Source organism: Saccopteryx leptura, chromosome 2 (assembly GCF_036850995.1).
Source record: "Saccopteryx leptura isolate mSacLep1 chromosome 2, mSacLep1_pri_phased_curated, whole genome shotgun sequence".
NCBI classification, from domain to species: Eukaryota; Metazoa; Chordata; class Mammalia; order Chiroptera; family Emballonuridae; genus Saccopteryx; species Saccopteryx leptura.
Window position 1 is genome coordinate 152,419,971 of NC_089504.1, and position 17,701 is coordinate 152,437,671.

General features: G+C 50.6%; 1 protein-coding gene across 1 annotated transcript in view; it reads left to right on the plus strand.

Moving 5' to 3' along the window:
* The first annotated feature begins 8,026 nt into the window (after positions 1 to 8,026).
* CACNA2D4 (calcium voltage-gated channel auxiliary subunit alpha2delta 4) overlaps positions 8,027 to 17,701 on the plus strand; it is a 123,345-nt gene continuing 113,670 nt past the window's right edge. The window contains 5 exon segments of the mRNA XM_066369084.1: positions 8,027 to 8,067; positions 8,272 to 8,417; positions 11,682 to 11,763; positions 13,972 to 14,088; positions 16,833 to 16,892. Of these exon segments, the coding sequence (XP_066225181.1) occupies positions 8,305 to 8,417; positions 11,682 to 11,763; positions 13,972 to 14,088; positions 16,833 to 16,892 (372 nt within the window). The 5' untranslated portion in view covers positions 8,027 to 8,067; positions 8,272 to 8,304.

Genomic DNA, 17,701 nt, shown 5'->3' on the forward strand with positions numbered 1-17,701 from the left:
TGGTCTGTTTGATGGAACCACTAGGGAATAAAGGTGCTGGGGAGAGGGATGTGACCCGTTGTTGGGGGCAGGTAAATTGTTAGACACCACAGCCAAGGCAGGCTTCATCATTGAAAAGCCAACGCTTAAAAAACATTTTTAAGACAAAAACATGATTTATATACCATTAAATTCACCACCTTCACACTATCTAGTGGTTTGCAGTGTCTTCACAAACTCAGGCACCAGCACTATCTAATTCCAGAACACTTTCATCATGAGAGGTGACTCCTGGAGCGCAGACCTCAGGCTGGACGGCTTCCCTCGGCCCCTCCATCAGCCCCTCCCCCCTCCGCCTGGGAGGTAGACCTGGGTGGCTCCACCCGTGGGCTCCTTCTCTCAGGTTTCTGTGGCTTTAACAATGTGAGCATCAGCAGATCAGACGGAGGAGGAGGCGGATTGGGGGCACTTAACCCTCCAGCCCACTCTGTGTGGGGTCGCCGGGTCGCCACTAGCTGGCTGTGTCCCGAGGCCACCGTTCCTGTGGGACAGCTCTCTCCATGTAGCTCCCTCTTTCCAGGCTCCCGTGTCTTCCCTTCCCCGGTCCCTGCAGGCCCAGGGAAGGCCACCGTTCCTGGGGGACAGCTCTCTCCATGTAGCTCCCTCTCTCCAGGCTCCCGTGACTTCCCTTCCCGGGTCCCTGCAGGCCCCGGGGTGGAGTGCTGCTGTCTCCTGCCCAGGGTGCTGCACTGTCCCTAAGGTCCCCCCATGTGCCCTGTCCATACCTCTGCAAGCAGTCCCTTTATTTAACTTTTCTCAAGTCATTCATTTCAGGTGTACCATCTCTTCCATCTACGACCTTAATTGACAGAGACCTGGTGTGAATGAGGGAGCCAGCCACCCAGGGACAGCAGGGCAGGCAGAGCCAGAGAGGGGACACTGACGCAAGGCTCTGGTGGGAGCAGGCCTGGCGTGCTCAAGGGGCAGGCAGGAGCCGCTGTTGTGGGGCCCCAAGTAGGCAGGAAAGGGGGACAGGCCAGAGAGGAGCGAGGCCCAGATCACGTTGGGCTTCGTGGGCTGTGGTGATAACTTCGGCTTTTATTTTAAGTAAGGCGGGCAGCCAAAAGGGCCTCCTAAACAAAGGAATGATGTGGTCTGACTTACAATTTATTTATTTAAGAAGGGGTCAAAGGCAGAAAAGGAGAGATCAATTAGGAGCCCATTGCAGCAATCCAGGCAAGAGGAAAGGGCGCCTGGACCGGGACAGTGGCAGTGGGTGCGGACGGGTGGCTGGACGCCCACTGCATTTAGAGGGTAGCTAGAACGGGATTTGCTGACGGGCTGAAAATGGCGCGTCAAGGAGAGGAGTCGGACACTCAAGGATTTTTGTCTGCAATGGCAAGCCGCGTTTCCGTTTACTGAAGTTAGGTTGACGGTAGGAGAGGCAGGTTTGGGTTTGGGGGGATCACTGCTCAGGACTGACCGTGTTCTGTTGGATGATCGATGAGACCCTCAGGGCAGATGTGTTGGTTGGTGCCTCACCTGTCTCCTTGGGCCTGACTATTTCAGTGCACGCAGGCCTGCCCTTCCAGGGTCAGTCTCTCCAACTCTTTGCCTCAGGGATTTCTCTTCCTCTATGCCTGGGGGGCCAGAAAAACAGGGGACTGGACATCCCCCAGGGGCAGCCAGCCACCAGTTACTGGCCGTGGCCGATGGATAAGCACCCCCGCGCTCTTGCTCTCCTCGCGATAAAACTTAGGCACAGTAAGTTTCAGCAGCGCTAACTGGTAACTGAATTAGTAACCTGTCCTTTGGACTGCCTTTCCTTTTCTGTCTCACTTCCTCACCCTCCCACGGTGTTGCCTGGGGTCCTCTCCCTCACTCTACTTGCATTTCGCTCCCTGCCTCAGGGTCTGCTTCTGGCCTGACTTACTTTTCAGAAGGAGCCCTGTGCTGTGTTACAAGAATAGACGGGGCAGGGGCAGGAGCGAGGCCGGGAGACCAGGTCGGAGACAGAGGCCCAGCAGGAAGTGAGTGGGATATGGAAGAAAAATTTCTTTTCAAATGTATGGATGGAGAGGAAGCACCAGGGTAACATCCCTTAGCCCAGGGCTTAAAAGCAGGTGAGCTATTACCTTCTTCCAGGTTATGGGAAGGAAGCAGTTATTACAGAAGTCTAAGGGCATGCAATGATTAATTTTATGTGTCAGCCTGACTCGTTCATGGTGACCAGATATGTGGTCAAACATTATTGTGGGCATGTTAATGAGGGTGTTTCTGGGTGAGATTCACATTTAAATATATAGACATGAGTAGAGCAGATTGTCCTCCTTACTGGAGTGGACCACATCTAATCAGTTGAGGGCATGAAAGGCAGACAGTGTTTGAGCTGGGGCTTTGGTTTTCCCTGCCTTTGTCCTGGAATTGAAACATCGCAGCTCTTTCTGGGTCTCAAGCCTGCTGCCTTTGGACTGAAACTATACCATCACCTCTCCTGGTTGTCAAGCCTTTCGACTCAACTGGAACTACACCCAATGCTCCCCTGAGTCTCTCCAGCTTCCTGGCTACAGACCTTGAGACATCTTAGCCCCCAAAGTTGCATGACTCAACTCCCAGCAACAAATTTCCTTCTCTCCACATGGGCACCCTATTGGTTCTGCTTCTCCATGGAACACTGACAGACATGGGGAGAGGCAGCCATGCGAAGAGAACCAGTGAGTCTTGGTTGAGGGACGCCACCAGCCAGAGGCAACCTTGCTTTTCTTCCAAGCTCCTGTCAGGAGTGTTGGCTGAGTTCAGTGGAAGTCAGAAGGCACAGGGCTCGGTAGAGGTGGTCTGGGTGGATGAAACTCCAAGGGTGTGGGGCAGCAGGCAGAGGCTGGAGCCTCTCTCTGGAGGGTCAAACAGAAGCCATTCTGAAAAGGCAGTATGAAGGATGTTGTCATCGTCCAGGCAGTAAGCAGAGGTGTTCTGGCCAGGTTCGTGGCAGTGGTTTGGGAAACATGGTTATATTTCAAATGTAAGTTGGAGCTGGTAGGATTTGCGGATGGCCTGTATGAAGCTGGCATGAGACAGAGTGGTCACCACTGACTCCAAGGGCTTTGGCCTGAGCCACTAGACAGAGCTTCCATCGATTAAAATAGCTTTCTTTTGCTGCTACAAAAATTTCTTTTGAAAAAAAAAGATTCAATTGCTAAATAAAAGTTTATAAAATTTCTCCTATTTTATAGTTTGTCAACAAAATATACCTTACATTGCTTCATTTGCTCTTTACTACGCCCTGAAGCAGGTGTGTGTGGGGGAATCGGATGACCAGTGGGAGGATCAGACCTGCGCACAGGGCCTCAAATCCATGTTTATGTGGGTGCGCACATATCTGTGGTGCAAACAAAGGAAAAATGACGTGGAGTACTGAGACATACTGACAACTACTCTGATGTAGAATCAAGCTGAGAGCTCTGGTTCATTCCCTTGGTCGGACCTTCTGTTGTTCAGGTCGGGAGGGTTCAGAGATGAGTGCGCTCCAGCCCAGCTCTTAGGGAGCTGGTGGGCCCAGTGCGTGGGTGCTGCATGCAGACAGTCAGCAAGAAACAGAGCACTGGCTATGGAGGGGAGGGAGCGGGCACGAGGGGCGAACAGAACAAGGGGGAAGAGAGGGCAGAAACCGGGATCAGGGAAAGGGGAGGGTGGAAGCCGGGACCAGAGGAAGGAGGCAGGCAGGAGGGGAGAACAGAGGAAGGGGGAGAGGCCAGAGGGGGCCAGGAGGGGGGAAGCACGAGGGGGACCTGAAGGGGAAGGACGGAAGCAGGATGCATGCATACTTCTCACCAAGCTTCTCCCTGAGTGGCAGAACTCGGGGACCTTCTCACTGGCCAGCACTCAGTGAGCGATGGAAAAAATTCCGGCTTTGTGGTCTGTACACAAAGGAGCTTAACTGAGATACTAGACTCTGGGATCTTTTACATCCCTGTTCCTTTTCCTTCCCATCCCCCATCCCCCCCACACCACCGCACTCAGAAATCACTCCTTTTCCATGGACATGGAGTTACAGTAGGTGATATTTAAGTTAGATTTTTAGAAAGACTTAATATATTCCTTTATCATCTAGCTATAACTTTCCCCCAGCTTCATCTTCTGCTGCTCTTTTCTTTATGCCCTTACCCCCAACCTTCCCACCCTCACCATCCTTCCTTACTCCCAACCCTACTATCCTCACTGTAGGCTTTTAAACATGCCTACAAAATTTGACACTCCTCCCATTCAGAGGTAGGGCCTGAATCTCCTCCTGTTGAGCCTGGGCCAAACCAGAGCCTGGCTAGTCACTAAAATACAGCCAAGGTGATGATGCTTTCTGACTTCCAGGCAGACCTCACAACGCACTTCAGTTTCCCTTATGTTCTCTTGGGATTCTAACTCAGAAAGGCCAGCCACCATGCTGTGAGGAAGCCCAAGCAGCCCACGTGGATGGCAATGGAGGTCTCCCAGCCTCAGCCCCAGCAAGTTCCCAGCCCACAGCCAGCACCAAACTGGCAGCCATGTGAGTAAATCATCCTAGAAGTGGATCCTCTGCGGCCCCAGCTGACACAGCCTGGAGTGGGGAAGAGCCTGCCCTGCTGGGCCCTGCCCACACACACACGCTCATCAACTAACTAAATAGTTGCTTTTATTTTAAGCTGCTAAGTATAGCTTAGTATGCAGTAATAGACACTGATATTCTCACCATCCCACAAAAGGCATATACACTGTAACATGCCCATGGTTTCCTACTTTTGTTCCTTGTACCATCTGTTCCTTATAGCCACCCCTTCAGTAGTCTTCATTTGGTGAACTCCTATTCATTATTCGAAGCCCAATTCACAAGTCCCTGTCCTGTGAAGCCTTTCTAGAAACGTCCATCCCCCTTTACTCCACAAAGGGAAAAAAATAATTGTCTCTTCCAGTATGCTGCCAAATACTTCCCTCCACATCACGGTACTTAGCTCGCTTTCCCTGAGGGCTTTTTTGAGATCAGCCTCCCTGGACGGACTTTGTCTGAAGTGTGATGGCCAATCTCCATTCCAACTCCAGGCGTCAGTCCCAGTGCCTGCTGAGAGGCTGACCCACCAAAAAGGTGCCCTAGGAAAGTGGGTCAAGCTGGATTACATTTAAGGGATTTGAGATGAAACACTGACTGAAAGTTGGAATACTGTTCCTCTCAGAGCCCTTAAAAATAAAGTCACAGCACAGGTTCAGTCCTAAGTGGCAGGAATGATACACAATCCTGGCCTACAGAAGGGATGGGCCATCAGAGTTCTGAGTTTCAAAGATCTCTCTTAAGGATTGATAACTTCCTTAGCTCTGAGCTCTGTTCCCACACTTTATTTTATTCCTACTAAGAAATCCATTCTTTGAAGATATTTGGCTCTAAACTCCTGCCCTACCCCCCACAGCCCCATCCCTACCCCTATTTCAGTCCTGAGTGGTGCACAGTACAGAACAGTAAGAGAAGCTACAATCTTAAGATGCTATAATTAGCTGAGCCAACAATGCATACATAACATACAAATACATTTCAGAGTTATTTAAAAGGTATTCTTTCTCTGTACAGCTGGTTAGAGCACTCTTGTAGGGTGCAATACCTTCATAGGCTTGTTCAGGAGAAAACCACAGGCCCAAAATGGAGTCACTTGTGCTGAAGCAATGACACAGAACCTAGATTTATTATCCGACCTTCTCCAGGAATGTAATCTGAGTCAGGAATTTTCTGGTCTGTGCCAATGACATAGTCTGTCAACACATGGGCCCTCTCCATCCCCCAAAGGAAGCTGAGGTAACCTGCCTGATAAAATGCACCCCCTCCCCCACCCTCTACCCTCCATCTAACCTTGCTTGAAACAATACTTTCTTTTCTTTTGCTAATAACCTTCTTGTTCTTCCCAGTTTCTGCCTATAAAAACTTACCATTTTTCACAACTTCTCAGAGATGGGGTGATGCCCAATTCATGAATCATTTAATAAAACCGATTAGATCTTTAAATCTCCTTGATTGAATTCTTGTTCTTTAACATAAGTTTTTGAAAAGACATAATTTTACTTTACTCACCATTACAATATCAGTATTTTTCTTTACAAGGACTTTGAGAGCTTCCCAAGCAAATCTAAGAGGCAGGAGAGGACCCAGGCCACCTCTGGGTCTGTGACAGGATCACCATGGTCAGGCCTTTCAAAACAGCTCCTGTGCTCAGCACTTGGGGTAAGTCTGTGGTCTCATTGAGCAGACGCTATGAGGCTCCGGGTCCAGGTTCTAGAGGTCAGGAACTTGCATCATTGGAGGTGGTCATCTATAAAAGAAAAAGAATACAAAGTATAAATACAAAAATAGATATAAAAGTGAATAATTATTTAAAATGAAAAAAAAATCACTCCAAAATACAAATGTTAAGAAATTGATGAATACCACACACACACAAAAATATCACAAAACCTAGAAACATTATACATTTTTAATTATTCATTAATTGCCCCACACATCTCTGCTGTACTTTTTCTAAATTTTGGTATGATTTCTCATCCCCCAAAATATACAACGTCCATCTGAAATGAAGGCATTAATAGGAACAACTCACTTAAAACCCGCTGCCACATTGTATTGAACCACACAGCGTGTAGCCAGATGACTCTGGTACTACAACATTGACTCTTGATGAAGGCGTGTAGGAGTTCTGTCGCTAGAACACCCGCTCCTTCAGACATGTCTCTGCGTTGGTGGCAAGTGTGTGTGCCATTTTGCTGGAACCAGCAGACTTGTCAGGATGAGATGCATTGGAGAGACTAAGAAGCACTCCCCACACGTGGGTGCCTACAGGGTGGCTTCACAGACAGCACTCCTGCGGGACTATTACCAATCTAGACCCACAAACTCAAGAACTTTGATTGAGTTACATTTGGTGTAATTCCCACTGGAAGAGAAGACAGGGTAGGGCATGATTATAATTGCACACATGCAAATCTAGCTGCTTTCTTAACAGGAGAGAACTGTTTTGGGCCAGGCCTTGATGAGAACCAACTCCTCCACTGGCGATTTTATTTGGTTGATCTTGGCAAGACTCTTCCAGACTAGCTTCCGGCTCAGTGTATTTCAAACCTTTTTTTTCCTGCCCCCTCCCACATACTTCCAGCGGGGGGCGCTATAGGACGTTCAGACCACCACGAACTCATTCTGTACCGGAGTGTCTTGGAGTAGGGCAGAGTCAGCTCTGTGGGTGTTATGTGTTCCTACACCAGGATGGCTGGAGATAACCTGTCTATACAAGGAAGTAACTGTGCTACATAAATATATCGTGCTAAGTCCAAGTTAACTGCTTCCCCAACTCATCTTCCTCTTAGATGGGTCCCCCAAATGCACACATCCACTAAACATCATCCAACTGAGGGCAGGTCAGACAGAGAAGAACTGGAAAGGAAAGGGACAGAGGTCTTCACCGGCTGCAGTCAGTCTTCCTTTTGCATATGTTAGAAACAGGTTGATGTGCCAGCGAGGGACCTTGAATTTCAACAGCTCCCCAGAAAATGGACCCCTAGGCTGAAACCAGAACAGGTGTGATGTGGGAGGTGTGGGTACCACAGGATGTTGATATGACCTCTGACCTGGCCAAAGGCAGCAGGCCTGGAGACAGGAGCCAGACTTAGGTCCTCAACTCTGTCCTCAACCCTCCTTGTGTCTCAAGGGCCCCTGAAAACAAGGATGGATGACACCAACCTGCCAGGGTCACGCTGAGGTTAAGAGAGGACTTATTATAGATCTTGGTAAATTGGAGCTCTGGGCAAATGTCAGCTGTTTTCCTGGGTCAGTGTCATAGCATTCTCCTCTCCTTGTGTCCAGAAGGGCTGCCTCTTTAATAAGGAGAGTATGCTCTGACTCCCCAGGAAAATTGAATGGCCAAGCCCTGTCTTCTGGAACCAGAGTAATCCTGCTGAGGTCATTCCTACCCCCTGCCCCCTCCCTGCTGTCAGCCGCGGATTAGAGGAGAGGCCAGTGGATTACTGGGTGCATTTTGTCACAGCCTCCCCTGCCACAGTCAGCCCCTCTCCTGGGAGCCTGCTAGTCAGGTAAGGTGGCTCCTCTGTCGCTCTTCTCTGCAGGACAGAGAGAAGCCCCTTCTCCAGCCAGGCGTTGCAGACTGAAAGCTGGGGACCCCAGGCTGGCCAGGACCCCCAAAGCAGAAGGCTTGGAGGCATCCCAACGATTGGGGTGACAGGCAGGCAGAGGCCATGGTCTGAGGCGGCCCTCTCCTCTTCGCCACGACCTCTCAGGTTCCACCCGGATCCAGCTTCACCTGCAGCAGGATGCCCTGGTGCCTGTGGCCCTCCCTGCGGGAGACTGCAGTCATCCTGTGTCTGCTGCTGTCCAGCACCTCCCTGTCCCCCACATCCGCGCAGGCTGAGATTCCTCTGGAAACGTAAGCATTTAAATTCAGCTCCCCCCACCCCATAAAACCCCTTGACCCTTTCCTCTTTTCCTTCCCCCAGACAGACCTCCATCCTCGGTGTCACCCCACACACACATACCTCACCTCTGATATCCCACTGGGATCTCCCCCTGAGGGCTCAACTGGCCACTCTCCCTTTCTTGCTGTGAAGACCGTTTTTTCACCCTCCTGTCTTCCATTTGCAAATCCCACCTACCCACCCCAACCACCTGATGGTACAAAGCAGACCTGGTCCCCAGTGCTCACACTCATTGAGGTGGCTCACAGCAGGCAGTGTCTCAAGCACCAGCTGAGCAAGGCTCCTTCCAAGAGAATTGGTGCCTGCGTGGAGGGACAGGGAAGAGGCACTGTGTTGGCTTGAAATGCTCCTCGTGGAAATTCGTTTTAACATTTAGAACTGAAAAGGTAAAGCAGTTCCAAATCCACAAAACGGCTCATGCAACCAGAAACTAGGTCAGATTGGACTTTGATGGTCTTGGTCTTCCCTTTCTGTGTCTTTCTGCCTCATTCCAGGCCCTGATTCTACACACTGTCCTGAAGATAAAGTGTCTGTCACTTGCACTTTGGTTTAAACATAAATTACTGTGCCTCTCCCTGGGAGTATCTGTTTTTAGTCCTCAGCTCCAGTCGTCCTATGAGAGAAATTCCCAATAAAGGGGGAGGGGGAGCAGAGCACTCTAGCCACATCTAAGTCCAGCCACTCAAGTGTAACGTGAGACTCAGGCTACCAGCGCCAGCTGTCAACCTCACGTCTCAGCAGAAGTGGGGAGAGAACACCAGCGCAACACGCTAATGCTTGTGTTTAGCTTTGTTGATCGGTGGATTTGAGCAGCCTTGTTTCCATATGGTTGTAAGACCTCTACTTTTTATACCCCTAGGATGGTGTTGGGTGCTTTACAAATGATCTTTCTCCACCCAGTACAGTAGTTAGGTGAGGTGGCCCGTTCTGCCACTGAGGTGACTTCCCGAGTTTATGTAGCCAGTAAATGAGAGGGTTGGAATTTGAACTCAAGTCAACCTGGCCTGTGTCACTATTATATCCTCTGCAGCCTGTAATACTCTCTATTGGTAAGGGAGACATTGAGAATAATTTTCATCTCCAGAATACACATCAAGTAATAGCAGAAGGCAAACTCTTTGAATAGGCTGCTGGAATGCAGGTCTTGATTGAGGAGCACCGCCCAGTGGGCCGTTGACACAGAAACCTCCAGAGCCACTGAGGTTAAGGGCCCCTAAACACACCCACATCTGCACCTGCCCACTCCCTTGGAGTCAGGTCTTCTCCCAGGACCTTGAGCCCCCTCCTCTCTCCCACTGGGTGCTCCTCAGTCTCTCCCTCACCCCAAAGACCTCACTCCCGTGAAGCTGCAGCACCCCTCCCACTCGGCCCTCAGCCCCCGATGCCTGCTCCAGCTCCTGTTCCACTGTCCTCACACACCTGCTCCAGCTCCTGTTCCACTGTCCTCACACACCTGCTCCAGCTCCTGTTCCACTGTCCTCACACACCTGTTCCCACCCAAGTCATCAAACATCCTCGTTGCCCAATCCAGTAGACGTTTCTGGACTTGTCTCACTGCACTCTTGTTTTAGACACTAGCCTCTCCCGCTCCTTAAGTCTCAGCACCTCACTTTCACAACACTGTGCTCCCCTGGCTCTCCTTGGGCACCTGTTACCTCTCTGTCTCAAGTGCTTCTTTCCCTCTGCCCTTTCCCTGAGATTGTTGGTGTCCCCAGGGTTTGTCATCCACTCAGATCTCATGCCACACACTCTCTCCTGGGGAAAGCCTATCTACTCTCAGAATTTCAACCTCCACCCATGTACTAACGACTATTAACCCTGCCTCTACCCGTTAGACTCATATATCCATTGCCTATGAACAGCTCTTCCTGACCATCATGCAAGGTTTTAACTTCAAGTTTGTGTCTTTCAAGATAAAACACAATTAATTGGTGCTTTCTAGAGCTGGTCAACACAGCACCAGACCCACATCACTCTGCAACAGAAACCTCCATTCTACTCCTCCCACGCCACACTCATCACCTTCCCCTACTTGCTTCTTTGATCTTCTTTATAGTCTTAATTTGATTTAATAACGCCACTGTCAGCTCAACCACCCTAGCTGGAATCTAGACCATGTTGGTCTCCTCCGAGCTCTTCTGTCCCTCCTTAGAATTCTCTTCCAAATCGACTTGTCACACTAAACTCTCCCCAGCTTCTAACGCGTACCTCGGATCTCACCCCCCCCCCCCGAAGCCTTCCCTCGCCACTACTCTCCCTCCCCAAGCTTCACTGGCATCCCTTCAAACATGTCATGCTGTCTGAATGAGAAGGGGCATCCCTCTCACAGAAGGCTGTGGTGTGGCTCCGGGACGAAGCACCATGCCTGGCCCATAAGAGACATTGGTTCAAGGACTGGATAAATGCTGATCTCAAAATGATCATGTGGGCAAACTCAGCATGCTCCATCTGGAGAGGCTCAGCCTGTTTCTAACCCCAGGACCCCTCCAGCCTGTCCAGATGGTGAGATCTCAGTGTCCTTCTGGGGACAGACAAGATGTCAGGGTTCCTCCCGTAGGCCGCCTGCATCAAAGGTGACGTACGGCCTCACAGCCCGTGCTGCCTGGCCTACCCTCAGCAGAGGCAGGAGCACGCTGAGACTTTCCTCCGTCCCTGTGCTCCACGCTCCCTCTGAAGTGTCAACAGTGACCTTGAGCAGGGAACACTGGGGAAAAAAGGCCCCCTGAGAAGCTGCAACCAGGCCCAGGCCATTCCTATGTCTGTCCTCAAGGTCCTCTCTGCCCTACCCTGGACCTGTCCACAGCTCCCCCCCTCTGCTCTCCACTCCCCAGCCACAAACCACAGCCCTTCGGTGCTGGGATCAGCCTCTGCCCCTCCCTTTGCGGGAGGCCCAGCCAAGGGCATTCAGCACCCCCAGTGCAGTTGCTGAGCCCCTGGTGGGTCCTCAGAGTCTCCCACCTTGTCCAGGAGGGACAGGTGTTCTTTGTGCGCGTTTGCCTGGGTGTAAATCAGTATGTATGTGTCTGTGTATGTACATGTGTGCATGTGCATTAGTGTGCAAATCTGTATGTATTGTTTGTCTCTGTGTGTTTGCCATGTCTGCATCGGTGGGTATGCATGTAGACACTTGTTTTGTATGTGCATGTGTGTGTGCACGTGCATCTATGTGTGTGTCTGTATGTGCATGTGTGTATACACACGTACCTTCATTCTAGGGTGAAGCTGTGGGCAGACACCTTCGGTGGGAACCTGTATGACACCGTGACCAAATACTCAGGCTCCCTCTTGTTGCAGAAGGTCAGTAACCCTATTCCAGGGAGCTCACAGGGTCAGAGGGAGGTCAGCCAGAAAGCCCTTCCAAGGAGAGGAGCAGAGACCCAGAATCTCTGAATGTTCGTGCCATGAGGGGTCTTAGAGAGCATGGAATCCAATGCCCTCGTTTTCAGATGGGGAAACTGGAGACCCAGGCAGGGGAACTATTTGCCCAGGTCACATAGCAAGTCAGTGAGATGGTCAAGAACATAGTGTCAGTGAGCATCCCTGGGAAGCAGAAGTTAAGCTAGACTATTAGACAAACAAGAAGTTTACTGGGGGAGGAGCTGTGAAGAACAGAGGGGTGAAAAAGCAGGAGTGAGCAGCCTAGGATGCAGCCTGACTCCTGTGAAAGGGGCTGGAGGAGGAGGAGAAGGGTGTGGGGCCTCAGCTGGCCATGGGGAGAGTCTGCAGGAGCTGCGTGGGCCGTCCAAGCAGACAAGTCGGCCTGCGGCCTGTGAGCAGGGCAAGCGCCCATCCCTCTGGTTCTCAGGAGCTCCAGCCATGCCGGGGCTGCAGTGTCCACAGGGGCCCCAGGGGAGGCCTGAGCCAGTGCCTGGCACCTGGCAGGGCGCAGGACCCAATGGGAGGATGATACTCCAGCAATCCCTATGTTTACTGATTAATTGCTTTATGTGAAAATTGACACTCAGCCTATCTTCTTACTAGATAATAAACAACCTTATTTCCCTCAGATATTTATAACTCCCAGACCAGTTTTAATAATAATCTGCCATTCTCTGTTATTATTATTTGCTAAGAGCTTTACATTCAGGATTTAACTCTCACAGCTTCATGAGGTGACTATGACTTTGCCATTTTCTAAATGATGCTAAAAGCAACTCTCAGGCTTTTCTGCCTGCACAGGACCACCATGCAGCTTCTTCCTGTGTCCCCCTCCCCACAGCCCGTTGGAGGAAGTAGGAGGAGCCAGGGTTGGCTCCTCACCCTGTCTTGGCCCCCAACAGGCCAGTGTAAGAATGATCGCTCAGAACCGTTTCCCACACACAACACATTCTTACTCTGCAAAGCACCATTTCATTCAGTGTTCTCATTTGTGCCCTCCAACCCAGGTGAGAGAGATAGAGCAATAACTAAATGGCTGTTTTGGGTAAAGACATTCTCTAAGTCTGCACATTCTATAGCATTCTCTAAAGCCATGCCCATGTCCCATCTTGCAGATGAGGAAACTGACTAACTTGCCTAAGACCACGTGGCCAATAGGCTGCTGAACTCTCGTTGGGCACTGGTGATACACACACTCAGGGAAAGACTCTCCTGTGGCCCAAGACAGTCAATTCAGATCCAGCTCTCTGAACTCCCCTAGGTTCCCTAGCAGTGTGTCAGGCAGCATTGATACCTGCCACTGCTGACCTTGGTCTGGACACGATGTGCATCATAGGGTGTGGGGGAGAGATGAGTGGATGCTCAGGAAGGTGTCACAGTCCATGCAGTAGCCCCAGGCATCTGGCAGGTATAGCTGCACAGAGAACATGGAAGTCTCAGAGACCTGGCTGTGTGACCTTGGTCAAGTTCGTTGACCTCTCTGTGCCCCTGTCTACTACGTCTTAAGAGTATTAACCAAATATGTTCACAGCCCCTAAAACAAAGAGGACATCTGATAAGAAGCAGCAACTGTCGTTAGTGAAGGAAAGGGCCTGTTCCAGCCTCTAACTCAGGGGTCTCAAACTCAACTCAGCATGTGGGCCGCAGAGCAAGATCACAGCCGTTCGGCGGGCCGCACTAGGTCTACAAAAGACAACTGTTACGCAACACTTTTCTCACTGCAGTTGAAAACAAAAAAAAATCAGTACAACAAGCACAATCGTACATGCAGTTTACTCAGTGTCACAAAACGACCAGAAACTGTAGTTCGCATCACAACTGCTGTTAACTAAGCTAATATCTAGCTAGGATGCTAGAGAAATGAAAAATACAAGTAGGCCCCTAGGCTTACTTAATTTTATCCAAAATATTTTGAACTTCGTGGATTAGTCTGCGGGCCGCACAAAATTGTTCGGCGGGCTGCATGTGGCCCACAGACCACGAGTTTGAGACCCCTGCCTAACTGAGCAAACAAGGCCTCATGGGTGTGAATGCACAAGTTGGGAGGATAGAGGCCACGTGTGATCAGGTGCCAAACATTCGGTGCCAGAAGACAGGTGCCCCTCTCTCCCACATTCCCCTCAACAGAAGTACAAAGATGTGGAGCCCAGTCTGAAGATCCAGGAGGTGGATGGCTTGGAGCTGGTGAGGAAGTTCTCAGAGGACATGGAGAACATGCTACGCAGGAAAGTGGAGGCTGTCAAGGTGCTCCAGGTCCTATGACCTGTGGGGGGATTCTGCCCCAGCCCTGTCACGCCAAATGGACCCTCATTCATGGCATGGCCCTGTATTGTCTCACCCACAGCATCATTTTCCTACCTCATAGGCATCTGTCTTGTATCCCCACAAACCAAAAGGTTCTTGAAAAAAAGGAAATGATGGGCAGCAAGGGGAGAGGAGAGGGCTGGGACTGGAGCTCTGCCTTAGGGAACAGTGTCCAACGCAATGGAACCAACCTGCAGCGTTAGGAGGCGCTCTGCATCAGGACGTTGTAGTCAGTGCCTGGTGCAAAGCAGGAACACAGTGAGGGCCGAGGAGTCACGTGCTAAATGAACAACAGGTGGATGGATGGATGGATGGATGGATGGACGGACGGACGGACGGCAGGCGGTTGGTTGGGGTGTGGGAATATAGAGGGTTGGAGAACATACAAAGTAAAGCTCCTTTTCTCTCCTCTGCCCTTTTCTCTTTCCTCTACTCATCTCCCCCGCCCTCTGTTCTCCTGCCATATGGACCCACCCTTCATGGCACCCAAGTGCCCTGAGGGCTGCCCCGACAGCATAGGTGCTTATAGTGACGGGCCTCCTGCTCGAGGGACCCTATCATGAGTCCCAACCAGAGCCTACTTGGCCTGGTTGAAGCAGAAATGTCACTTATTTGGCATGAAGTGCCTACCCCGATGTAGTGGGGACCTGGATAGTTAGAGAGACATAGTTCCTGCTCCACCCAGCCAGAAATTGGCCATACAAGACCAGTGCTGTCACCCCGCCCAAATTCCTTTAGGAAACCAGGAGGAAGAGCTGGGGCTGGACAGTGAGCTGTTGGAGGGGCGCTGAGGCCAGTGCTCAGGGCGGGGAGCGTGGGGAAGGGAAGTTCAGTCTGGCCAGCCTGGCCGCCCATCCCCACCTCCCCCATCGAAAACACCATCTGGGAGGACTCCAGTGTCAAGCTGCTGGGGCCTTCTGTCCCATGTCACAGTGTGCAGCCTCTTCTCTCAGGCTCAGGGGCAAGGGATCATCGCATCAGAGACTAGGGGTCTAGATGGCCCATCTGGGCCATAGCAGGGCCCACAGCTGTCCCACACAGCTAGCCCAGCCGCACCACCTCCCTCCTTCAGTCTGCAACGCCCTGGAAACTGCCTCCTGGGCAGAGCAGGCAATCAAATGCAGGAAATGTGCCACTTCTGGGGCTGGTGTTCCCAGGCTACAGGGCAGCATTCCCGATCCCTGACGCTAGGCTCCGGCGCCCCTGGGCTCCAGTTGTGCTGTGTTCTTCCCACAACTTCAACCTCAGAAAGCCAGTCAAACCAGCACTTGCTCTGCAGACCTCCTCCAAGCACCAGTCCCTGTTCCTTGCTGGGGGTTCCTCTGGGGGCTCGCGGCCACCAAACCTTCTATGGGAGTGTCCATGGGGAGATTTCCCACAAAGCAGCACTAAAATAATCTTAGCTCTGTGGAATTTCTTCATCATATCCTAGGAATTGGGGGTTGGAAGTAGGGAAGCTAAGGACTCTTCTAACCAATTTACAGTTATTTAAACAGAGACCCAGACAGGCTTAGTGGCTTGCCCCTGACAAAGCAGAATAGGAGCTCATGTTTTCTCCTCATTTCCCCAGACTTACTGAGGTATAACTGACAATCAAAAATTGTGTGTATTTATATTCAGCAGCAGAAAGGTGGAAACAAGCCAAATGCCCATCAACTGAGGAATGGATAAACAAAATATGAGCTATCCATAAAATGCAATATTATTCAGCCATGAAAAGGAATAAAGTTCTGGTACATGTTAAAACATGGATGAACCTTGAAAACATTATGTTCGGTGAAAAATTGAAAATACAAAAAATACAAAAGGTCCTATACTGCATGTTTCCATTTATGTAAAATATACAGAATAGGAAAATCTAATGACAGAAAGCAGATGAGTGGTTATGAGGAGCCAGGGAGAGAGGGAAATGTGAGAAGCTGCTCAGTGGGTACAGGGTTACTGTTTGGGGCCGATGAAAAGTTCAGGAACTAGACAGTGATGGTTGCACAATATTGTAAATGTACCTAATGCCACTTTAACATGACAAAAATGTATAGCTATACACACACACATGCTCATTTAAATAGACTATTTTTAGAGCAGTTTTAGGTTTATAACAAAATTGTGAAGAAAGCACAGAGAGTTCCCGTACACCCTCTTCCCCCACAAACACACAGCCTCCTCAGCTGTCAACAGCCCCCCACCAGAGTGGCACATTGGTTTCCATAGATGAACCTGGCCGCTCATCACCACCCAGAGTCCGTAGCTTACACAGGTTCAGTCTTGGTTGTACATTCTGTGGGTTGGACAAAGGCACAAGGACAGGTATCTACCATTATACAGAATAGTTCCACTGCCTTAAAAATCCTCTGTTTTCCACCCTTTCATCCCTACTCCTCCAAAACCCCTGTTGCCCACTGACTTTTTTTACTGTCTCCACAGCTTTGCCTTTTCCAGAATGTCCTATGATTGGACTCACATACTGTGTAGCCTCCTCAGACTGGTTTCTTTCACATGGAGATAGCGTTTAGCTTTTGGCTACTGCAAAGAGTGTTGCTGCGAACATTTATGCACAAGTTGTTGTCTGAGTCCCTGCTCAACAGGGATTAGGGGGTCTCTTGGGTCCATTCTTAGGAGTGGAATTGAGGGCCCACTGGCCTCCTTTGCCTATTTATTCTCCCCTTTGTGTTCCCATCCCTCAGAATCTTGTAGAGGCCGCTGAGGAGGCTGACCTGAACCATGAATTCAACGAATCTCTGGTGGTGAGTCCCTCTGCTCCTGGAGCGGCTGCTGAGGGTGTCATGGCCCATCTCCCACCCACCCCCACCCCCAGAGATGGGCAGTGTCATCTGAGTATGAAGGAGTAAGGGGGGTGGGGGTCCAGCGCTATCTCTGAATGCTCTCAGGATTTGTGTGAACTTGGTCGGGATCATTTGATTCTGAATGCTCCAGAGTTGTTTGAGCAGGGATTTACGGGCCAGGCAGGAGAGACAGAGACCTAAACCTGGGATGGGGGTGTATGTGGCAAGCCACTCTTCCAAGGACATGGACCACCCACACTATGTGCTAGCCTCTACCCAGATCAAGTCAAGAGGCCCATGGACCAAATAGCTCTAGGCCTATAACATGTCCGTACAAATGGTGAAGCGTTCCCACAACGAAGAAGAAAGAGGAGCTTGGAAAGTCCCACAGACAGGGTGGCCTCCAGGCTGGCCCATGTTGATGGAGATTTGAGCAGCTGAGGGTATGAGGGTGTCTAAGCTGAGGGAAAAGAAATAAAAATACATACAATTAAGGAAATTGACAGTGGTCAGCTCTGTATATCCAGGGAATGGTGATGCAGAAACTGACTGTGGTAAAGGTAGGACTCTGGCCTTTATTCAGCCTGAAAGGCACATATTCAAGGTTTTGAGCTGGGGGGCGGAGGGGGTGGACACAGCCGGATTCATGCCAGCACTGTTGTGACATGGGCAGGACATGGGGAGGGGCGGGAGGAGGGGCTGAGGGTGCTCTTCACATCTGAACCACGTGGTGTGAAGAATGTGGCAGAGAGGGTCTGATTAAGGCTCCG